Source organism: Capra hircus, chromosome 28 (genome assembly GCF_001704415.2).
Source record: "Capra hircus breed San Clemente chromosome 28, ASM170441v1, whole genome shotgun sequence".
Taxonomy (NCBI): Eukaryota; Metazoa; Chordata; class Mammalia; order Artiodactyla; family Bovidae; genus Capra; species Capra hircus.
Genome location: NC_030835.1, coordinates 38,286,886 through 38,311,991, shown reverse-complemented (window position 1 = coordinate 38,311,991; position 25,106 = coordinate 38,286,886). Strand labels below are relative to the sequence as shown.

Here is a 25,106-nt window from a genome sequence, read left to right as displayed (position 1 = left end):
GCTTTCTTCACAGTCCAACTCTCACATCCATACATGACCACTGGAAAAACCGTAGCCTTGACTAGACAGAACTTTGTTGGCAAAGTAATGTCTCTGCTTTTTAATATGCTGTCTAGGTTGGAGGAGGAAATGGCAACCCACTCCAGTGTTCTTGCCTGGAGAATCCCAGAGACGGGGGAGCCTGGGGGGCTGTCATCTCTGGGGTTGCACAGAGTCGGACATGACTGAAGTGACTTAGCAGGCTGGTCATAAGTTTCCTTCCAAGGAGTAAGCGTCTTTTGATTTCGTGGCTGCAATCACCAAGATCAAGTTGTAGGCCAAGTTGGCTTCTGGTGGAGGAGCTCTTCCTGGCTTATAGGCAGCCACTTCTTTGCTGTGTCCTTATGCAGCTCCTCTCTATGTGCACAGGAAGAGCTCCCTGCTGTCTCTCTTCCCATAATGCCACCAACACTATCAGATCAGGGCCCCACCCTTATGACCTTAGAGGCTTCAACTGCAAATGCAGCCGTTGGAAGTTACAGTCTTAATGTATAAATTGAAGGAGGACATAGACATTCAGCTCACAGAAGTCTTCATTTCATATTGGTGAACCCCAACCCAGAGTTCCATACACACTCAGGATGCTCCAAATTAAAAATAGAGTCTGTCCTTTTGAAAACTTAAAGCCCCTCTTTAGTGATCAGCAGATGTGACCAGGGTGGTCAGCACCGATCACTTCCAAAGGGAAGAATAAGGATGCTGTCCATTCCTCTGGATGCTTTGGGGCCAGATGGATGCTTGGAACTGCATTCAGCTCCCTCACTACTCTGTGACCTTGGGAGACTAACTGTGAGGCCCTCAGCTGTCCCACAAAGGAAAAAAAGTCATATTTTGCCAACATTAAGGCAAGTTTTGGAAACAGCTGTGTAATCTCCTGGCAGAGAGCATATACACTTATGTTTAACTGTCACTTGGGGAATTCCCTGGGGGTCCAGTGGTTAGGACTTCATGTTTTCACTGCCAAGGACCTGGGTTCAATTCCCTGGTTGGGGAACTAAGATCCTGCAAGCAGTGCAATTGCATGACCACACAGTCTGAAATAAATTTAAAAAAAAAAAAAAAAACAACTCATCACCTACCCTTTGCTTCCCCGTGCTCTCTTCTCCCTTACTCAGGGTCAGCTTTAATTATCTGTGGAGTCCATCTTTCCTGGGGCCCTTTGCCAGACAGGAGTGTGACTGATCCTTCATCATGCATGAATAATGGGAATATTTTCTGACCCAAAGGCCAGGAATACAAACAGAAGTTTGACAAGTGCAGGATATGTGACATCAGGATTGCTTTGGGGACACCCAGGGCCTGGGGTGGCTTTACACATGTGGCAGCCTTCTCTTCCCTCCCCCATTCTTGACCCCCGTTCCCCGCGAAACCATCTAAAAAACACACACGTAGAGCGAACCATGTCTTAAAAGGAACAGCCACACGTAGATTCCCCGCGAAACCATGTCTTAAAAGGAACAGCCACACGTAGATTCACTGCGAAACCATGTCTTAAAAGAACAGCACATAAAAACATCTAAAAGAAAGCACACGTAGATTAAACCATGTCTTAAAAGAACAGCCACACGTAATAAAATTTAAAAGACACGTGATGCAAATGTCTTAATGGCAGCCACGTAGATCATGGAAAGTAAAACAAAACCTGACACTGGCATATTTTGGGAGATGAATTACACTTGCAAATGACCATAAACAAAAGCTTTCTTCCAAGCTCCTGATTTTATAAAGGCGGTTTCGTTGGGTGACCAGGCCCTGAAAGGATATATGCGTCAGTGATCAGCAAATGGGGAAATCACTCATCAAGCCCTATTCCCAGGGCAATCCAGAGAAAGAAAAGGGTGGGGGCTCTGTTCCCAGAGCAACCATCAACTGTGTCTTGTGTGGGTCAATTGGAGACACTGACCCATCTACGACGTGGATACTGTAAACCCCAACACTTGGATGAACAAGCTCCCCTAGGAAAGGGTGTGTGTCTACCTTTTGCCTCACAGCTAGCTAGCAGCAGCTAAGTCGCTTCAGTCGTGTCTGACTCTGTGCGACCCCATAGATGGCAGCCCACCAGGCTCCCCCGTCCCTGGGATTCTCCAGGCAAGATCACTGGAGTGTGTTGCCATTTCCTTCTCCAATGTATGAAAGTGAAACGTGAAAGTGAAGTCGCTCAGTCGTGTCCAACCCTTAGCGACCCCATGGACTGCAGCCTACCAGGCTCCTCCGTCCATGGGAGTTTCCAGGCAAGAGTCCTGGAGTGGGGTGCCATTGCCTTCTCCTTATGCCTTACAGTACGTGTCAATAAATTGGCTAAAACTTGAGTCCATCTAAGAGAAACAAAAACATATCTGTACAAAGACTTAAAGTAAGTCCCCAACATACAAACAAGTTCTGTTCCGAGAGCGTGTTCTTAAGTCTGATTTTTTCCTAAGTTCAACAAAGTAAGCCCAGATACCCAACTTACACAATCTGCTATATTGTACTGTACTGTAATAGGCTTACAATACTTTTCACACAAACAATACATAAAAACAAATGAAGAAACATTTAACTTTACAGTACAGTACCCTGAAAAGCGCAGTAGTACAGTATAACAGCTGGCATACAGGGTCTGGCATCAAGTGAACAGGCAAGAGTTACTGCCTGGAGGAGGGGGTGGAGATGGGAGATGGTGGAGCTGAAGGATCATCAGCAGTAGGAGACGGGGGGCAAGCTGCAGTGTTCTCACTCCTGACATTGATGGAACACACGTTCACGTCTTTGAAAGTTTACAACTTGCAGGTTCATCGTAGGGGACTTACTGTATATATGAGTGTTCATAGCAGCGTAATTCACAGTAGCCAAAGAACTGGAAACTGTACCCTTGTCCATCAACTGATAACTGGATAAGCAAAATTTAGACTAGCCATATGCCCTACTATCCAGCTATAAAAAGAATGAACTCCTGCCGCATGCCAGGAGTGCCATGGAGGAACCTCAGATACATTATGCTGAGTGAAAAGATGCAAAAGCTGACAAATTTATATGAAAAAACCAGAGTAGGCAAATCTGTAGTGATAGAAGATTTGTGGTTGCCTGGGATGGAGGCAGGGGCCTGGGGAGTGACTTCAGAGCACACATGAGGACCCATTTTGAGATGGTGGAAGTGTTCTAAGACTGGATGGGGTGATAGATTCACGATTCTGTAGATTTACTAAGAATTGTGAATTGCACTTCTGAAACAAGTGAATTTTGCAGTTAGGAAAATTAGTCCTCAAAAAAAAGCTTTGAAAAATTAACCATGTAGGTCTTACTGATGGAGGTGTCATGGGACGGTCTCTTCTCCTGTTCTCTTCAGAATGATAACCCCTTCACTTCCAGGAGGCTGGGACCAGGCCAGCCTGTGGGTTATCCTTGAGTCCACCTCTGAGTCCCTTATCCCTAAGACAGTGACTCTTGCACTTTCTAAGTGCAGAACTTCCTGGCTACTTCTTCAGAGAAAGAGTCAACAAGCATCTGCTTTTTCTAGGGGACCTCAGAAAAGAAATATTTGTGTTCTGTCTCTCTCTTTTTGGCTGTGCTGGGTCTTTGTTACAGCGCGTGGACATTTCTCTAGTTGTAGAACACGGACTCTAGAGCCTGCGGGCTCAGTAGTTGTCAAGCAGAAGGCCAGTGGGATCTTAGTCCCCTGACCAGGGATTGAACCCACATCCCCGACATTGGAAGGTGGATTCTTAACCACTGCACCACTAGAGAAGTCACCGTTTGTGTTTTCTCAGAGGCTTGGAGGAGCCATTTTATGGGAATTTGAAGTTGACAGTGAGTGATTTTCCAATTGTTCTTGCTTTCTTGTTGGAGAAATGACTTTCACTAACTAAACCCATAAAGGCCCTCAATTCATAATTTTCTCAGCAAAAAACAATAGACACCTCATGGGACAGAGGACTTGCCTGGGTCCCAGGATGAGTTAGCCACGGAACCAGACCTCCAGGAGTTTCTTTCTGCTAGGTAGGAACACAGCCTGTAGGTACTGCTTGACTGAAGAGTGCAAATTTTTCTAGATCCCTTTTAAGAGAGAAGTATCAGATGTGATTTTGCAGGTAGGACTAATGTATGGTTCCAGCAAATTGCGTGACATGGAACACTGGCTCAAACAGTAAAGAGTCCACCTGCAATGCAGAAGACCTGGGTTCAGTCCCTGAGTTGAGAAGATCCCCTGGAGAAGGGACTGGCAATCCACTCTGTTAATTGATTATAATATATAATATTATAATAATTATTGGCTTCCCAGGTGATGTTAGTGGTAAAGAACCTACCTATCAGTGCAGGAGACTGAAGAGACATGGGTTCGACCCCTGGGTCAGGGAGACCCCTGGAGGAGGGCATGGCAACCCACTCAGGATTCTTACCTAGAAAATCCCATGGACAGAGGGGCCTGAAAGGCTATGGTCTGTAGCATCACAAAGAGTCAGACACGACTGAAGCAACTTAGCATGGATGAACACAGCTCAGGATGGAAGTTTACACACAGGTATGGTTATATCTTAGCGTGCCGTGGAATATGCATTGTGTGTAGGAGAACACTCTTCCTACACACACACATACTTTTCTCCAAAATGCTCAGTGGAAGTAGCTCCAGTGATGGTAATTGGGAAACGCCCACCTGTCCCCCGCTTGTTTCAAGTGACTCAAGTGGTGTACACAGGACGTGTAGAGACAACACAGCCAAAGGGTGATGCATGATGCCACAATGACCACATCTGTCAGTACAACCATGGGGTCAAAATATATCTTCTCCTTTGCACTGAGCCCAGAACCCTTGGATCAAGTGCAAGGTTAGGATGGCCAACTCAAGATCATAGAGGGCTTGTTAGTGGGAAGGGGGTCTTGGCGAGTGAGGATGACATAAAGAGTATTTTAGTTGTGTCGTCACGGTCAGAGGAGCTGAGACGGGACGCAGCATGAGGCTCATTCAGCCCTGATTTCTTTGTGACACTCTGCAGTGCCTCTTTCAGGGGTGATAAGGAGCGACAACAAACACTTGGTTACTTGTGTTGCTGTGACCACGAAGGCACTGGTACGGGGGAGTCACTGGTAATTTAGGAGGGGAGAGAAAATAAACCAGAATTTCTTGCACAGGAGTATACAAGAGGATTTTGAAAGGGGCGACTGGCCCCCTCGGTGTCATTCTTCCTTTCTGAAATCTAGCATCAGTTGGGCAGCTGCTGAAAATGACCTTGAGAACGGTAGCATGGGATGGGACGTGTTTGCTGCCTTTCAAATATGGGAGAATAAACACATCTGCTGACCAAATTCATTATGTCATTCTATCTTTATTCTTTAATTTTATCTGTTTGTTATGGACACTGGGGCATGTATAATGTATGTTTACTTCCTAGAAAAAGTAAATTCCAAAATCTGGATTTGCTAACGTCTCTTCTGCTAGCCTGGCAACTTCTCCTGCTGTGTATCTGGCCAGAGCAAGACTGGGCATTGCAGTGGCGCACGGCAGTGGGGGATTTCAGAGCTCACCGTCTTCCTCACCACTCTTGGGGCAGACCAGGTCCTGATCCTGATCTTTGCTTCTCTTGTTCTTCATCCTGTCTATCCTGCAATACCCAAGCCAAGCTTCTGCCTCCTCTGATCTTGCTGGGATCACGGCCACACTGGTGTCACTGTCTTCAGAGTTTGCCTTGCAGTCAAAATTTCTCCATCCATAATTGTTCTGTAGTTCTTTCATAGATCTCTTTTGTCACTCCCAGATAGACTGTAAGTTCCTGAAGAGCAGGATGCAGCCACGTTTTATATTTATTTATTGACCGCCAAAGTTCTTGGCACAGGGCAGACGCTTCGTCGTAACTTCCTAGCAGATTGAAACACTCCTAGGATGTTGCAGTATATGCAGCCCTGTGAGATTTAGAAACACTTGCTCTTATGCATCCGGTTAGATGACTGCTGGCCAAAAATACAGTAGAACCCCAGTTTTGTTGTGTGTGAATGTGTGTGTGTTGTGCAAAGATACAAATTTTGCTGGGGAAAATGTGGCAAAATGTCCAGTGATATCTCTAGGTACTAAGATTCGAATATGCAGTGCACTGTTTTTATTTATACTATGAAATACTTTTGTAATGATTCTGTAAAGAATATTTTTAGTTTACAGGAGGTAGGTCTAGTTTAAAAAAAGTATTAGGAATGAGTGAGGTAATGAAATTGGTGAGTGATTTATCACTATATGAGACTCCAGGCCATGAAATGGAAAGTTTGCAATGTATTGGGTTTGAATCCCTCTCATTCTTTATGGTCTATTCCCGTGTTTCCAAAAGTGTGTTCTAGGGGACCCCAGTCCTACCACAGGTATTATGTTGAAATAATATGGGAAGTACACATTCTCCAGCTGCCTTTTGGAAATCCACTACGTCTATTAGTCATGTAGCAAAAGAATCTGTTTCCCAAACTTCTGATCCTGGGATCCTTCTTTCGATAATACCGTACCTGTTAATTGCATTATACTTAGGGAAACATAGTTCTATCTTATTGTTTAATAACAGAGTGCAGAATGTCTTTATTTTGCTTGTGTATTATCAATATGCCCTGGTCAAATGAGCCAAGAGGTTAAAAAGTTGGATATAATTTCTTTAATCCAAATATATAAAGATATTTAAATAGTCCAGTCTTTTAAAAGAGAGATTTAATTTTACACTTTTTTTTTTGCTTTCATTCACTTTATTTTTTTTTTAAGATTTAAAATGTTTTATTTTTTATTTTTTTAAATTTTAAAATCTTTAATTCTTACATGCGTTCCCAAACATGAATTTTACCCTTTTTATGAGCTCAATTTGTTTTGTCTGTTTGGCTGTTTGTTTTTTTCCCCCTTGCGGCAGGTGGGATCTTTCCCATCCCGGGACTGAACCTGCGTCTTGTCCATTGGAAGGCAGAATCTTACCCACTGGACCACCAGGAAGTCCTAACAATATGACATGATTTGGTGATTTTTCCCTCATTGTAACACTGCATAGCATCAGTCATCGCTTCATTCTTTAAGTTTTCAAACTTAATTGGCAAAACTGGATGAACATGTTAGGAGCCTGAATTTTTTTTCAGCCTCCTCTAGGTTCTATTCTTAAATGGCCAGTTAATACTGTGAAACTGCATTTCCTTTCTATGTGGACATTTTTCCTTTCATCTCCATAATTATCTTCTTGGTATGAGTTTCTGATAGTTGATGCTGGTGGTCAAGGTATCTCCCAGCCCTAACACTGCTTGAACACTCAGCAGTGACGGGTTGCAGAGGCTCACCCCAAATGTCAGGGAGTTAGTGTATACGCTGAAACATGTGTGCTTCTGTCTGAAAATGGAAGTTGTAGGGATTCACTGTGAACAAAGACACAATGTCCTCGTGGAAGGGTATTAGGCAGAAGGAGAGGGATCTTCCTTGCTTTTGCGCCCTCTGCTTCTCCCCTCTCTGCAGCCCATGCCAGAAACACACAACTTGTTGGAAACTCAGAAATGGTCAAGCGTGTGGTTTTCCAAGTGCTTTCTGACTCAGATTTATGCACACATGAAAAGGAAGAGGAGGAGGGAGAATAAATATTAATAAAGCAGGCACAGAAGCATAATATGTTTACTAGATGGTGTCAAGGATTTGGGGTCAGTAAAGGACATTGTCTCTCCTTGGCCAGCTACAAAAGCTTTGGATTACCCTTGGCTAAAAGCGATACAACCCAGGACTTCCGTGGCAATCCAGTGATTGGACTCTGTGCTTTCACTGCTGAGGACCTGGATTCGATCCCTCGTCAGGAAATTAAGATCCCACAGGCTGCGTGGTGTGGCAAAAAAAAAACACAAAAGAGAGATACAGCCAGACTTAGCAATTAATGCTAGGATTAGCTAACACCTATATAATAGGCTGGAGTTTCCCAGATGACTCAGTGGTAAGGAATCTGCCTGCCAATGAAGGAGACGAGGGTTCGATCTCTGGGTCAGGAAGATCCCCAGGAGAAGGAAATAGCAGCCCACTCCAGTATTCTTGCCTGGGAAATCCCATGGATGGAGGAGCCTGGCAGGCTACAGTCCATGGGGGTCACAAAGAGTCGGACACGACTTAGCAACTAAATAATAACAACATATAATAGGCTACCTTGAATCAGGATTTTGCCTCATAGAATTATTATATTTCTGGGACTTTCCCTTGGTCCAGTGGCTAAGACATCACACTCCCAATTCAGGGACCTGGGTTCAATCCTTGCTGCTACAACTAGAGATCTCACATGCTATGTTGAAAGTTACCAAGATCTTGAGTGCCACAACTGGGATCTGGCATGGCCAAATAAGTAAATAAATATTTTAAAAAGAATTATTATATTTCAGACAGTATAATATATAAAACTTGGTTTCATAGTATTCAGTTCAGTTCAGTTCAGTCGCTCAGTCATGTCCGACTCTTTGCGACCCCATGAATCTCAGCATGCCAGGCCTCCCTGTCCATCACCAACTCCCGGAGTTCACTCAGACTCATGTCCATTGAGTCAGTGATGCCGTCCAGCCATCTCATCCTCTGTCGTCCCCTTCTCCTCCTGCCCCCAATCCCTCCCAGCATCAGAGTCTTTTCCAATGAGTCAACTCTTCGCATGAGGTGGCCAAAGTACTGGAGTTTCAGCTTTAGCAACATTCCTTCAAAAGAAATCCCAGGGCTGATCTCCTTCAGAATGGACTGGTTGGATCTCCTTGCAGTCCAAGGGACTCTCAAGAGTCTTCTCCAACACCACAGTTCAAAAGCATCAACTCTTTGGTGCTCAGCCTTCTTCACAGTCCAACTCTCACATCCATACATGACCACAGGAAAAACCATAGCCTTGACTAGACGGACCTTAGTTGGCAAAGTAATGTCTCTGCTTTTGAATATGCTGTCTAGGTTGGTCATAACTTTTCTTCCAAGGAGTAAGCGTCTTTTAATTTCATGGCTGCAGTCACCATCTGCAGTGATTTTGGAGCCCAAAAAAATAAAGTCTGACATTGTTTCCACTGTTTCCCCATCTATTTCCCATGAAGTGATGGGACCAGATGCCATGATCTTCGTTTTCTGAATGTTGAGCTTTAAGCCAACTTTTTCACTCTCCTCTTTCACTTTCATCAGGAGGCTTTTTAGTTCCTCCTCACTTTCTGCCATAAGGGTGGTGTCATCTGTGTATCTGAGGTTATTGATATTTCTCCTGGCAATCTTGATTCCAGCTTGTGTTTCTTCCAGTCCAGCGTTTCTCATGATGTACTCTGCATAGAAGTTAAATAAGCAGGGTGACATAGTATTAGAGCTATTGAAATTGCAATTAAGTTTAAACAGCTTCCATAGAGTACCATTTGACCCCAATATACTTTGTACCCATCTCCTGTACCACTGCAGGGTCTGCCATCTTTCAGCTGAGTGCCTGGCTGATCATATAAAAGGCAAGTAGGCCATCTCTTGGAAATTCACCCCCACCCATGGTCACACCTTACACAAGTTATGGTTCTGTTTAAATTTCCAGATGACTGACCTGCACACAATCATGAATGGAAACCAAACAGTGGAAGATAATGCCTTTTCCATTTTCTCATGGTCTGTGGGAACAGTGCTGCTGCATAGCCACACTCTGAGCTGCAGCCTGGCTTCCGGAAGTCACACGGTCCTCCAGCCGATCATCGGAGGGCTTTCAGAGCACCAGCTGCCAGAGACTGTGGTTTTTAAGTAACACTGCACAGTGGGACTGACAGCCATCAGCTAGGAGTCAGTAAGAGCAAATAGAGGAGTAAGAGGGTTGTTGTTCAGTGTCTCCTGCTGTATCTCTTTGCGACCCCATGGACTAGTGGGCCAGGCTTCCCTGTCCTTCACCATCTCCCAGAGTTTGCTCAAACTCATGTCCATTGAGTCAGTGATGCCATCCAACCATCTCATCCTCTTTCGTCCCCTTCTCCTCTTGCCCTCAGTCTTCCCTAGCATCAGGGTCTTTTCGGATGAGTGACAGATACCTTTTTTTTTTTTTTTTTTAGCCACACCCCACCGTCATGTGGGATCTTAGTTCTTGACCAGGGATCAAAGCCACATCCCCTACATTGGAAGGGCAGCATCTTAGCCACTGGATCACCAGGGAGGTTCCAGGACAATCTGTTTTTGCTCTCCATGGATGCTTTGCTCTTGGCATCCATGCCCTTAAGTGCCAGGCAAGGAGGAGCTTCTGTCACTGTAACAGAAGCTTCTAGAGGTCAAGGCCTATGACCTTCTCAGGAGGGAATCCCTAGCCCCTAGCACTGCCCACCGCTGGAGTTGCACATCAATCCCTGTGAGCTGAAATATTAGTGAAATATTTGGAAAAATATTTCAGCCACTCTGGGTTCTGGAGAAATGTTTCTGCTTCTCCAGGCGTGCACAGAGATCACCTGCTGAAATACACATTCAGATGCCAGGGTTCCTGAGATTCCGCATAGCCAGCAAGCTGGGGATGGTGCTGATGCTGCCAGCCCATGCCTGAACCATCTTTTGGGGTTCAAGCTTCTAGAGGATTCTAGAGGAGGAGTAGGACACGACTTGGCGATCAAACAATAGCAATTCTAGAGGACCAGAAAACCAGAGGCGACGTCTTCAAGTTTTGTTTCAGGAAGCTGTCTCCAGGCCCCCATTCCCCCCACCCGCCCCCCAACTCTCCTCCCCAGGGTGGCGATGAGAATGGCAGTGGGGGAGTCAGTTGCCCTCTTGGCATCCCTCCCACCCCAACCCTGTTCGGCCTGGCCGCGTGAAGGTGTGGAGGCCCCAGTTAACCTCTCCCTTCTCTGCCGCCAGGGGAGGAGCGCCCCCGGGACTCCCCGGGCCCGGCGGAGGCCCAGGCGCCGGCGGGGACCGAGGCCGGTGGGAGATCGAGCCGCCACTGCTGGAGATGCTCCCGCGCGCAGCTCAAGAAGATCTTCTGGGGTGTGGCGGTGGTGCTGTGCGTGTGCGCCTCCTGGGCGGGCGCCACGCAGCTCGCCAAGCTGACCTTCAGGAAGTTCGATGCTCCCTTCACCCTGACGTGGTTTGCCACCAACTGGAACTTTTTATTCTTCCCCTTGTACTACACGGGGCACATCTGCAAGTCAGCGGAGAAGCAGTCAGTGAAGCAGAGATACAGGTAGGCACCTGCCCTGGGATGCTGGCTCAGCAGGGGGCTGCTCTCCGGACCGCTGATGCTGCTGGGTGGGTGATGAGATGGGCCAGCAGACACCGTAGGGAGAAGTCACCGTGTCACTCGTTGTCTTAGTGGGGTTCCAGGACCGGAATTCATTCCTTTCAGAAGTGGTGATCACCCTTCCTCCGCCTCTAGCCCTTCACCCCAGGAATTCCTTTCTAGTAGGCGGGAGAAGGCAGCAGCTTCCAGAGATGGGCTGTGCTAAGTCCCCAGAAAGGGTAGAAACGGGAAAACTGTATGGCTCTGTCATCCTCCTCAGACTGGGCTGAGGATAGGCCCATGGAGCCAGGTGAGCTGGCTCCTCCCTGTAACTTAGCTTCTCCGCCCGCGGGTGCTCATGGCAAACACTTGATTGCTCATTTCCTCCCCCTGCAAGACATTTCCTCCTTTGATTACGTGGTTGGAGGCGGGTGTCTGAATATCTGGCCGTGTTGCCATCAAAGTCAAAGCATTGTCTGAACTTTGTTGACTGTATTTACGCATGCATATTTTCTCATTGAAATGACCTCCCTTTAAAAGAGGCCAGAAGTCCAGATGCCAGCCCTCTGCCACAATGTATAGCAGGGAGCCCCAACCTCCTCCAGAGTCAGATGCTTAGTGTTGGCCCTGGGTTATCAACTATGCCCATCCCTAGTTCTCATGGTCACCCAAAGCTGAGGTCCTCTGTGACTATGTCAAGGACCTTACTATTGGCCCAAATCAGATCTACTCAGGAAAAAAAAAAAAAAACAGGAAAGAATATTGGTCAAGGTGACCAGGTGGGTCTGGGGAATTTCTTTTTCATCAGCCTCAGAGGTGGAAAAAAATCTGGAAGTTGAGGGTTGTTCACTCCTTCACCACTGCCTGCTCTCCACCCCACCCCCTTACTTCCACGCCACCAAGCCCCCTGTACAGTCACTTGTCCCATTTACCATCTGGTTCAAACTTCAGCCCCGGTCTGAAAAAGTTGCAAGGTAGCCAAAAAACATCATTGAATTCAAGGCGTAAAGAGGTTTTAGGAATGAAGGTTACATGCTGATCAGAATTTTTTTCTGAGCTTCTACCATTTTGTCAATGTCAAATTCAACTTGGAGGTGTGAGGCGCCAAAGTTTTTGAATGTTCAGAGATAATTTGGACTGGCTCCTTTAAAAGGCCAAGTGGTAAGTCAGAGCACTCGTTCTAGAGAGGGAGCACTGGTGAGCTTTCAGTGACCAGCATCCCTTAGTGGAAAGGACTGGGAGCGAGTTCCGGAGACAGGCATGTGGCAGCCTGGAACCCAGAACCGGAGCCCAGGCCTGGGGCATTGTCAGTGTTGGCTGAAATCAGTGGCTTCATGGCCCAGCCAGAAATCACTCGAGAGGCACTTAATGTACCTCTTCTGAACAGCAGCTAAAAGCAGACTGAAACAGATTGGTTTAGAAACTTTAACAGAGCCCCAGATTGTCCCAAAGTCAAGAGAGAAATAATGGCCTGCTTTTAGTCGCAGGGAAAAGCAAATGTTCAGTAAATAATGCATTAATAGTAAAGCAGCCCTGAGTGTATTCAGTTTGTAATTAGGAGTTTGCCTTTCTTTAGACAGAGTAGGATAGTAAGCTGCTGCCTCTCGCAAAATGGATGTAGGTGCCCTTTCTTCATGGAGAATTGCCGGAGGGAAGATGAAATGGTCTTTCTCTGCTTTGTTCAAACATGTGGACTCAAAGAGGGCTTCCCTGAGAGGCAACACCAGCTACTGCCCTAAGCACGTGTCTTTAACATGACGCTCACCTTGGGACAAGGCTGGCATCACTGGCCATTTAGTGCAGGCCCAGCACCATTAATTAATTGTGCTGAAAACAACACAGGAGGAACCAGGCTCAGTTGGTTAAAAGGTCTACGGGGAAAAAAAAAAAAACGCAAGATCATTGAAGCAGATTAAACATAGAAAGATGTCACACCTTGATTTCAGCTTATGGTCTGCCTGTTAAAAATATTTGGGAAAAATCAGAAGAGAATCATAGTGATGATTATGTCAGCTGAAGAACAGTGGAGGGCAAGGGGCAAAACCATAACTTGATTAGAGAAGCCAGGTAAAATCTTGCCCAATTTCTGTGCTAAAGCTGAGCTCACCACTTTAAAAAAAAAATCTTTCTGGTTATAAATTGTGTTCTGCTTGTGTCTAAACAGAGCTGCTGATTTTACCAGTCGATGATTGGGCATGCCAGTTAATCTAGGCACCACTGGAGGAGTGAAAGAATATTCTTTTTCAGAAAAGGGAGAGGAAAATGTTAACATCACAGACTTTACCTAGAAACTCATGACTACGTCACATCTCAAACTGGGAGTTCTTTTTTTATTGGCTGTTTGTTTAAAATTATTAACATTTAGTTGATGTACAATATTATATAAGTTTTAGGTGTGCAGGCTAGTAATTCACAGTTTTTAGAGGCTATACTCCATTTATAGCTAATATAAAATATTGGCTGTTTCCCCGCATTATACTGTATATCCATGTAGTTTGTTTTATACCTAATAGTGAGGCCAAATCAGGCCTCCATACCCCAACACCAAATTAAATCTCAGAGGCAGAGTTTTGGGTGAAGTAGAAAAAAATAGCTTTATTGCTTTGCCAAGCAAAGAGGACCACAGCAGACTAATGCCCTCAGAACTGTGTGTCCTGACCTGGAGGGCGGGGTGAGGAGTTTCATCTTAACTGTTCAGAGAGGATGTGATCAGCTCACGGACGTTCTTCTGATGGGTTGATGGTGAGGAAAGTGGGAGTCAGCTTCATCAACCTTCTATTGTTCCAATGGGTCTGGGGTCTACATGCTTGTGGGCAGCACGCAGTTAACTTCTCCCACCTGGTGGGGGTTTCAGTATCTGCAGAATGGCTCAATCTTATTTTTCTGTGCATCCCTGGAGGGGAACCAGGACCCTGCCCCAAGGATGCACTCTGTCTGTTCCTTCCTCATCTCCGAATCCCCTCCCTTCCCTGATTAGCATCTATTTGAACCTGCTCTTTGGAACTCAGGGAAGGTCATGGAGGCTGAATGAAGCCTGTTTCCTGGAATCAAAACCTGGGGGTGTTGACTTAAAAAATAGTGACAACCTAAAAGTTGAGAGTTACGTTTTATTCAGTGGGGATTTTTAGGACTTCAGGGCTGGGAGACAGCATCTCAAGTAACCTGAGAGAACTGCTCCTAGGAGCCGGGGTGGGGGGTGGGAGTGGGAGGGAGGCGGGTGTGGGTAGTGTCAGGTTATATAGAAGTTTGCAACTAAGGGCAAGTAATCGGAACATCTAAAGTATTTTTGTGAATTAAAGAAAACCAGATATCCCAAGTTAAGGAATTTAGCACTTTTCTACAAGATGCAAGAGTCTGGGCTCACTGAAATCATTCCTTTCACATGCACCTCAGCTACCCTAGGGGCCATATCCTGTGTTTCTTCACACCGTGAGTTCCTCAGTGCTCACCACGGGGAGGGGCTGCAGCCTAGCAGCTGCCGGATTGTGCAGGCATTCCTCTCCTTCCCGAGTGCCCCAGAGGGCTGGAATCACTGGTAACTGTGACATCCTTGTTTACTGCTATACAGGAAATACTCCATTTCTCAGGGGATATAGAAAAGCTTTTGTGCCAGGAGCCCCATTGGGTCCTTTTTGGTATCAGTAATTTGTGCATTTTAATCCCCTATCACATTGGGAGCTCTTTAAACAGATATTAGGGTTCCCAGAAATCAAGGCAAACTGAAATCGCATCTTCCATGTTTGTACTTTTATTGAAATGAATGGAAAATCTGGAGTCAACTGAACAGATGTATCTGGGTGAAAGTTTCAGCAGGAAGCTGGGGAGAGAAGGAAAACGGTGAAGCTGGCCAGATAAGCCAGCTTTTCTAGTGGTTTTCAGGGAACAATCAGGTAGAAGTTTCTTTCCTTTTCAACCTCCCCGCTGAGGCTAGTTCCCCAACACGAGGCTAGAAAAGTCAGCCAAAGCACGGGGAGGAAATCATATATTGCCTCAAACCCTGAGCTGCTCAAACTCTGAGTCTCTGGGATCTTGTTGATGGGCCGATGATGATTCCGTAGGTCTGGATGGACGTGAGGTTCTGCTTTCTTAATGAGCTCCCAGGAGTTGCTGGTGCTGCTGGCCCACGGGCTGCCCTTGGACTGTCAAGGCCCTGGAGTTCTTGAATCTCAGTTACACAGGTTTTAAAATGCTGCTGATCTGCTGAAATGTGGGAAGCAGGACTCACCATACCATATCAATTGGCAGGGGACTCTCTTTGGGCCCCAAGGATGTTTGAGTCCTGCTAATCTGCTGCCATTTGCGAGGAAGAGGAGGCTCCTTGGGCAAGTCTTTTAAGCTCCAGGAGCCTCAGATGCTCGTTTGTAAACAGAGGATGATGACACAGGTACCACTGAGCACAAAAGATTGTTGTGTGATCAAATGAGACACCATGCCCTAACGGCTGTGAAATGCCATAAAAATGCCAGGAACTATCACTGTGTTGTGATATCCTCTATGTGGTACAAGGCAGCTAATAAAGTAAGCATGGGCTGCCTTGTACCCCATGGAGGATATCACAATACAGTGATAGTTCCTGGCATTTTTATGGTATTTCACAGCCTTTAGGATGAGTTGGCCTATTTAAACTGCAGGAGTGGGTCTGCCAGGACTGCCCACCCCTGCAGACTCATGCAGGTATTACACCTTGCAGAAATCAACTTGCAGGGACTTCCTGGTGGTGCATTGGTTAAGACTGCACTTCCAATGCATTAGGCATGGGTTTGATCTCTGGTTGGGGAACTAAGATCCCACATGACTCATAATGCAACCAAAATAAATAAATGAAAAGAAATCAGCATGCAGGTCTGCTGACTGCGCAAGGCATTCTAGAATGATCAGGCCTTCCTGATATCAGGCATTGTTCTCAAGAATTGGAGTGTGGGTGTGAAAACCTCCCAAACCCAGCTGTCCTGAATTTTCAGCCTCAAGCCTGTGGTCTCCGCAGTAACCTGCTATAAAAACTTCCTTCTTTCCGCAGATCATCAACATCCCCACCCTCACCATCCCTGTTTCTCACTGACAGCCAGCCACAGAGATGCCCTGAGGTGCTCAGTACTCAGGGAGGCTTCTGACCAGAGGGATGCATGTGGGTGCTGTGGAAACTGCAGGCGTGACCTGAGAGGGGGTTCAGCTCCCAGGAGTCCGTGTGAAGCCGGGCGCCAGAGGGAGGCACGCAGGGGAAACTATGTCAGGTTCATGACCCTGGAAAGACTGTCATGGGCAGGCATGGTGATGACATACAGCCTTCTAGCTTCTCTGACCCTGAGACACGTGGACGGTGTCTCTGATCCCAGAGGCCGCCACGGCAAGCAGGAATCAGCCAGAGCAGATCTGGGGCACTCGCAACCTTATCAGGTCTTTCAGGAATTTCTCCCAGTGGTGACCTCTTTTCATGAGCCAGCGCTAGAACCTTCTGCTAACATGGGGCTGCCAGAAAAGGGAACGATGCTGTTGGGGACCAGTGTTTCCTTCTGCCTTTTGTAGTTTCAGCTTTCTGGAAGACAGCCAGTTGACTCTGCTTCAGAAACACCCACAGACGTTCTGAGCCAGGAAAGGCGAGAACACGGTTTTCATGCCTCCTGTCTGTCTTCTGTCCCGAGGGGCCAGGTGTGTGCCCCTGGCTGGACAGACTTACGCAGGATCCACAAGGGGTCTTGCAGCTTTAATGTTCAAAGTCCAATGAGCAGGGTGTCCCAATCTGGAGGCCTGTGCCTTCTGGAAATGGTGACTGCACATCTTCCCAGGGACACAATTATCCATGGTCCCTGTCCTCAAGGAGCTCACATCCCTGGGAGAGTCCGATAGACAAGCGGATGAGGGTATGCGCAGGGGCCCCAGGGGAGAGGCCCAGGTACTTGGGTCCTGGGGCAGATGGGGGGGTTTCTTGGAGGAAATGACCAAGGAGCAGTCTCTTAGAAGACGAGCAGTTGGACCTGTAGGTGCTGAGTCCTGGGGGGTATGGGAATGCACTAAGGCTGGCGGAGAGCCTGGTGCCTGAGAAGCTCTGACCCTGTGTGGGAGGTGAGTGGGGGAGGTCAGGAGGAGGGGAGGGCAGTGGGGCAGACTGTGTGACTCCAGTGCATGCAGAGAGGTTTAGTTATGGTGTGAATGTTGGGAGAGGGTGGGGATGGCAGAAAAGTCATCAGGTTGGATCTTTAGCAATACAGTAAGTCTCCCACATGGGAACCTTCAAGGTGCAAACTTTCAAAGATGAGAACATGCCCAGCTATTGTGCTGTGCTACTGTATTCTTCAAGGCACTGTACTGTAGGATTGAAAATGTTTTCTTTATTTTCTGTGTTGTGTGTGTGTGTGTGTGTGTGTGTGTGTGTGTGTGTGTGTGAAAGTAAAGTTTGCTCAGTCATGTCCGACTCTTTGCGAGGCCATGGACTACACAGTCCATGGGATTCTCCAGGCCAGAATACTGGAGTGGGTAGCTGTTCCCTTCTCCAGGGAATCTTCCCGACCCAGGGATTGAACCCAGGTCTCCTGTATTGCAGGTGGATTCTTTACCAGTTGAACCTCCAGGGAAGCCCTGGTGTAAAGAGGTTTATTTGGTACTTCTGTGAGAGTCTTGTATTAGTTGGGTACCTCGGCTAACTTTGTTGGGCTTATGAACAAACTGGACTTAGAAACGTGCTGTCGTAACAGAACTTGTTCATACGTAGGGGGGCTTACTCTACCACTATCCCTCTGTCAAGGATAGGACTAAGGGCAAGTGGAGGCCAGGCCTGTTGAACAAGCACAAGCCCAATGTCTGTGTGTCAAGGATTTGACTGAAAAAAATTCACAGCATAAGAGCTGGGAATTATATTTTACTCAGCAGACATTCTAAGAACTTAAGCCTGGGATACAGCCTCTCAGCGCTAAAGAATAACTCTGAAGATGTATGAGAGGAACCAGAATATATAGGAGTTTTTGCAACAAAGACCAGATAGTCAGAACATCCAAAGATTGCCTTCATGCTTAGTTGCTCAGTCATGTCCTCTCTTTGCAACCCTATGGACTGTAGCCCGCCAGGCTCTTCTGACCATGGGATTTCCCAGGCAAGAATACTGGAATGGGTTGCCATTTCCTACTCCAAGGGTTCTTCCTAACCCAGGGATCAAACCCGTGTCTCTTGCATTAGCAGACAGATTCTTTACCACTGTGCCACCTGGAAAGCCCATTAAAAGATTACTGTTAATTAAAGAAAACCATAAATCTCAGAGTTAAGGAATTTAGCCCTTTCCTATGTATGGCAAGATGTAAGAGTCTGGGCTCTTTGAATTCATCCCTTTGTTGCAGCTCAGCTACCTGGGGCCAGTATCCTGTGCTTTCCCATCCTGAGTCCCTTCGGGGTGCAGGGTTGAGGGTGGCTTGGTGACGGGAATCCTGTTTGTTTCCATCCTGAGTCCCCTCCGTGCTCACTGTCGGGTGGCTCTAATACGACAGCTTGACGGTTGAAACATCCTTTGTTTACTGACATGGCAGGTGACATTTTTCATCCACGAGGCATGCGGGCATGTGTCAGTGACACAGATGTTGTTCCGGAACTTAGGAGCTCACATCCAAGTGGGAGAGATGCCCATATGAAAAACAGAATGGGGTGTAAGGAGGAGAAAGCAGGGCAGACTGTCTGGGCTGCAGCTTGAGTACAAGGACAGGCTTCAGTGGGAGCCTCTGAAAGTTTTTGAGTCCAGGGCCGATCCAATCAGAGCGGCTTTCAAAATTAAGAGTCTGAGTGCTAATTATATAACGGTACAGAACACGTGCCCATCTCATATCAGAGGCAGAATGATTCAGTATTACGGTTTTTGTTTGTTTGTTTGGAGTGCAGACCTTGAAGGCCGGGTCTTCTGCTGTGAATTGTCAGCTTCTCCTTCAGCTGAAAGCAACCTGTTAACGTTGGTGAAAAGCATTTCAGTGGTTATTTTCTTGTCTAACTCGGGCATTCTGGAAATTGGAGGGGTATCTTCTTTCCAGGAAACACTGATATGTGTTTTTCAGGCCCATGGTGAACATGAAGGCGTGGCCAAGGTTGCCCTAATTAGCGATGCCCCAGCACGCCCAGCCCTCCTGGCACGGTCGGGCCTCCCGCCTGGTGGGAGCTGATGGGCCTCCTTGCTCGCTTTTGCTTCCCTGAGCCCTGAACGTGCCGTGACCCGTTGCTGCCACCAACAGTTCTTCTCCAGAGGGCACCCTGGAAACAGGGCCACAGGGACCCCTCCATTCCAGGAAGACAGAGACAGCCCTTCACTCACGACACAAAATCCGCCAAGGGACTGCTGAGTGTCAGGCACTGTTCTGGCTGCTCTGGAAATAGCGGTGACCTAAGCAAATGAAAATCCCAGCCTTTGTGGAGCTTACCTCTTTGTTGGGAAGCAAACAAACAGAATAAGTCAGACGATGCTGAGTGCTCTGGAGAAAGATGGCGCAGGGCTGGAGTAGGAGTGCTGGGTGCAGAGGCATTGACGTCAGGCTGGGGACCCGTGTGTCTTTCTGGAGGCACTTGTGGTTACTCCAGCATCTCCCTACCCCATCCAGACCCAAATGCCTGGGTTAGCCCCGGTTACTCACTGATTCATTCATGCTTTATTCATTCCTACAGTAATGTACAGTTGTGACTATTCACTCTGACCATGCACTGTAGGGTGGTTCTGGGGAGGGGAGGTTCTGAGCACTTTGCTGCCCCTCAGGTGTCTAAAGCCCCAAAGATGAAGCCATCTTTGCAGCCCAGGATACTGGAGTCCAGTGGCAAGGGAGTCTGACCAGATTGACCTCTATGGGGTCCAACAGTCCTATGTGACCACCAGCTCCAGGGCCGGGGATGGAGGAGAGGGCAGGATATCCTGCCAGCAGTCATCTTTGGGGGGCTTTCCTGGTGGCTCAGCAGTAAAGACTACACCTGCAATGCAGGAGACATGGGTTTGATCCCTGGGTGGGGAAGATCCCCTGGAGGAGAGCTCAGCGACCCACTCCAGTATTCTTCCCTGGGAAATCCCGTGGACAGAGAAGCATGGCGGGCTCCAGTACATTGGGTCACGAGTCAGACACTACTTAGCAACTAAACAGAAGTACAACAGGCATCCTTTTGCCATCCGTCTTCCTCCTAACTTGAAGCAGTCTTATTTCCAATGAGTTTCCCATCTTATTTCTAAGAATAAGTTTCCCATCTAAGAATTATCCACCCCAAAAGCAACACGCTGCCTCCAGAGCCCTTGCAGTTGATGTTGTGGTTGTTGTTTGTTTTTTGTGACTGGTGTAGAGAAAATGGGCACAATATTTGGTAACTGTGGTTTTTCATTTAGCCTGTGTCTTCTGCTTGGTGGCAAATAACAGTAATTGTGCATAAATATCTTCAAGGGGGAAAGGGTAGGAATAAATCAGGAGGTTGGAATTAACAAATATACACTACTATAAATAAAATAGATAACCAACAAGGACCTACTATATAGCACAGGGAAGTCTACTTAATATTTGGTAATAACCTATATGGGAAAAGAATCTGAAAAAGAAGTGTGTGTGTGTGTGTGTGTGTGTGTGTGTGTGTAACTCAGTAACTGTGCTGTACACCTAAAACTAACACGATGTTGTAATTCAACTATACTTCAGTTGGGGCTTCCCCGGTGGCTCAGTAGTAAAGAATCTGCCAGCATTGCAGGAGACGTGGATTCGATTCCTGGGTCGGGAAGAGCCCCTGGAGGAGGGCATGGCAACCCACTCTAGTATTCTTGCCTGGAGAACTCCATGGACAGGGGAGCTTGGCAGGCTGCAGTCCATAGGATTGCAAAGGGTTGGACACGACTGAAACAGCTGAGCATGCACGCACATACTTCAATCAAAATAAAACATTTTAAAAAATAATCTTCATACCAGGAGACGCTGGTCAGGTTTGCTGCTGAGGCAGAGCTCCTTCCCCCTACAGACACACACACAGTCAGGTGAGCGTCAGAATCTATGGTGTAGGCACAGGACCGTCCATAGTCAATGCTCTGAATCTAAGATGTCATAATGGTCCCACTGTCAGCAGAGGCAGGAATGAGATGGGGGCGGCTGGTAAAGGCTTAGATAGTCTCTGCATGTTTTAAGACAGCGTCAGAAACATTCAGGGCTGTGTCAGTGGAGAAATGAAACACAGAGCATCATCCCTGTGCCCCCCGGGTTGTGACGCTGACCTCATGCCTTTATGCCACGTCCCCGCTGCCAGATCCCTGCTGCTCTATCCTGCCATCATGGTATTTGTAGTTTAGCTCACTTTGTTTCCCCTCGGGTGTCACCTCCACCCCACTTTCACATCTCAGTTCAACAGCTGCCAGCCTCATTGCAGAGGAGTTGAGTGACAACCGGGCACGTGCAAAGTGGAGTCCAGAACATCCAAGAGTGACTTTTCAGCTTTCACTAAGGCAAACAGGAAATCCTGTATTAGCTTCTGACCGCCTCTGTTCTCATGTACTTCAGTCACTGTTCAACCCGCAGTTACCGGAGGTCTCTGTTCAGCCTTGAACAGATATCAAGAGTTTGTCTTTGCAGTGTAGTTGTTTTTCGGGAGGTTATGCCCTTGTAATTTCAGAGCATGTCTAATTCAGCCGCAGCTGTGTGGTTTTTCTCAGGCAGTTTCATTGAAATTTTTCCAAAGGTTGACTCCAGTGTTCATATTTGTGGACTTGAAGAATGCTGGCCACTTAAATAATTGCCATAAGTGGGTGATTACGGCTCTTTGATGGTCAAGATACCCCAGGCTGGGTTTATTAATAAGAGATATCGTAACAGCGTTAGCACAAAGCACCAGGGTCACTGTGAATATTTGCAAGATCAGTATTAAAGGCATAAGAGGTGGAGAGCAGGGAATCTCCAGGTCCCAGAGGGAGATCTTCCAGGCAGTGGGTCTTGAGAGGCAGTTAACATTGTATGTCTTCCCTGTAGCTCAAGCAGTAAAGAATCTGCCTGCAATGCAGGCGATCCGGGTTTGATCCCTGGGTCGGAAAGATCCTCTGGAGAAGGGAATGGCAATCCACTCCAGTATTCTTGCCTGGAGAATCCCATAGACAGAGGAACCTGGCAGGGTACAGTCTGTGGGATCGCAAAGAATCGGACACAACTGAGTGACTAACACTACTGCTAACATTGTACAGGTCAGGCGATGGGAAAAGTCTCCTGTGCATTGCATGAGGGAAGGTGCAGAGGTATAAGCAGGTGTGTGGGGGTTGCAGGAAGAGGGGACACTGCTAGAAGCCACCAGGAGGCACAGACCCCTGCCATCCCACCAGCTCATGTCAAGCCATTTCTTGCTTTCCATGTGCTTCCTAATCAAAGAATCAAGACTAACAAGCCAGCTCACAGGTGCATTAGAATTTTGACATCTTACCGCATTTAGGAAAAAAGATACCTGCATGGAGATCTCAAAGATGAAAAAGGAACTTTGACGATTCTTTAACCCAAATCATCCATACTAGTCAGAGCGGCCACAGATGCTCAGAGGAAGGGCGTGAGACCTTTGTTGGCTTCAATCCCAGACCTCTCCAGAAATGCAGCTGCTGCTAAGTCACTTCAGTCATGTCCAACTCTGTGCGACCCCACAGACGGGGGCCCACCAGGCTCCCCCGTCCCTGGGATTCTCCAGGCAAGAACACTGGAGTGGGTTGCCATTTCCTTCTCCAATGCATGAAAGTGAAAAGTGAGAGTGAAGTCACTCATGCTAGCAGGGCATAAATGGTCAGTACTGTTTCCTCATAGGAAGGAATGTGGAGGCAGCACCGGACAGGATAGATGATGTAGGGGGACGGCGGAGAGGACGCTACCAGCCTATCTTGGAGCACTGGGATAAAATGATAAGAAGGTGGCTTGCCATTAGTCAGCTGATGTTTGAAACCCAGCTTTGCCTTTATTTGGCTATATTGCCATGATTTAGTAAACCAAAAGCTCTAAGCCTCGCTCCTTAGCTATAAAATGGAAACCCTAATTCCTGCTTCTGAGGGTTGCAATTGACAGTTCCCTTATTCCAGGCTCTCCTAGTTTCTGCAGAGATCTGGTGTTTGAACTGAACACAATTAAATATGCTAGTGTCTATAAAACCTCAAACCTCACCTGGTCCAGAGGTTTCTGACCCATCTTTGGCTGACTCCAAATGTGAATTTCCAAACTCACACAAATCCTGCCTCCTGCTCTCTGCAGATCGTAATATGATGGTGATGGTGATGATGGTAGTGATGGTGGTGATAATGGTGATGGTGATGGTGAGATGAAGGTGATGGTGATAATAGTGATGGCGATAAGGATGGTGATAATGAGGATGATAGTGATGGTGATGATGATGGTAAAGATGGTGATGATGGTGAGATGAAGATGATGTTAATAACGATGGTGATGATGATAAAGACGGTAATAATGAGGATGATAGTGATGGTGATGATAATAATGGTGATGATGACGGTGCTGATGGTGATGATGACGATGATGGTGATGGTGTTGGAAAACATTCCAGCCACACATTGACTGAGTCTTTCTCCTCCTGAGGATTCAGATAAGTCGTGTAGCCAGTGGGGAGCCCATGGCAGAGAGGACAGCTCCATGTCTTGTTATTATTTTGGCCTGTTGGAAAAGAGGCATTTCTTGGCAGAAGTGAGCTTTGAGACAAGTTTTGCCAGGAAAGGGGCAGAGAACTCATGTGGTCCATGCCACGGTCATGTCATCTAGAGTGATCTGAGGGTAAGACAGAAATGCAAGGTGATTCATATGTCTCGACGGCGGTGTCCTGTCAAACTCTTGATGTTATTTTTGGTTCATTGAAGCGAAAACAGAAAAGGGGGTGGAAATGCTGGTGCTGTGCGGATTGCTAAAGCGCCACCCTGCTCCACCCTCTTTCTCCTGCAGGCAGCACCCTAGCCTTGATGGCATGCGACGCAGAGCTGAATTGGAATGGCCACCCCTGACCCTGGGCACAGACATTATGATGGTTTGCAAATCCCTCACCTCGCTTCCTTCCCCATGTAGTATTTGCACACCTACTAGTGTGATCCTTGCACCAGGCCCCAAGGATGCAGAGAGGAACATGGCAGAGGGAAGGAATCCCAGGCACTGAAGTCCATCTGGTTCAGGTTCTCAGATCCACTGTTTACAAAGCCACATGATGAATCGCCACTACCCAGTGGTGACTTAAATGGGAAGGAAATCTTTAACAAAAAGGGGTTATACGGGTACATATACCTGACTCACATTGTTGTACAGAAGAAACTACCAAACATTGTAAAGCACTGTACTCCAGAAAAAGTTTTTAAGAATAGTAATATGAAAATCATATGACTAAAAAAATTCTGCATGACTCCGAAGTTTCATTTCTGTTCAGTGATCTGATATTGAACAATGGGCCAATAATGCCTATTTCCACAGGCTGGCTGTAGGATCAGGGTACTTGTTTGACCTTGACTGTTGATTGGGACTGAATTAACAGCGGTCACAGCTCCTCTCACTACTAGAACAATTACTGCTGGGGTGGTGGTGGTTAATTTACATTCTCTACCTTAACAGCCTTACTGCACGTGCCATACTTCTCTGAGCTATTTCACTTCTAACTGAGTCCCAGAGCGAAAAACTTTTGTGTGCATTCATTATCTCCTATATTATTTCATTACATGACATTCACTCCTCAGTTAGGAAATTGGGAACTTATGGGAAAAGCAATCACTGGAAATTGTTATGCCTGATTTTTTTGTGGTTCTAAACTTTATTCCTGTTATTTTTATATTCTTTTCCATTATTGTTTATCACAGGATATTGAATATAGTCCCCTGTGCTACACAGTAGGACCTAGTTGTTTATGCCTCTTAAATATAATAGCTTACATTTGCTAACCTGAGTCTCCCACTCCATCCCTCCCTCAGCCCCTTCCTCTTTGTATTATGCCTAATTTTTA

General features: G+C 46.8%; 1 protein-coding gene across 1 annotated transcript in view; it reads left to right on the top strand.

Moving 5' to 3' along the window:
- The window catches only part of SLC35F3 (solute carrier family 35 member F3), a 127,859-nt gene that overhangs the window by 12,940 nt on the left and 89,813 nt on the right, over positions 1-25,106 (top strand). Inside the window, exon 2 of the mRNA XM_018042637.1 lies at positions 10,817-11,141. Coding sequence (XP_017898126.1) covers positions 10,817-11,141 — 325 coding nt within the window. The remainder of the gene's footprint in view (positions 1-10,816; positions 11,142-25,106) is intronic.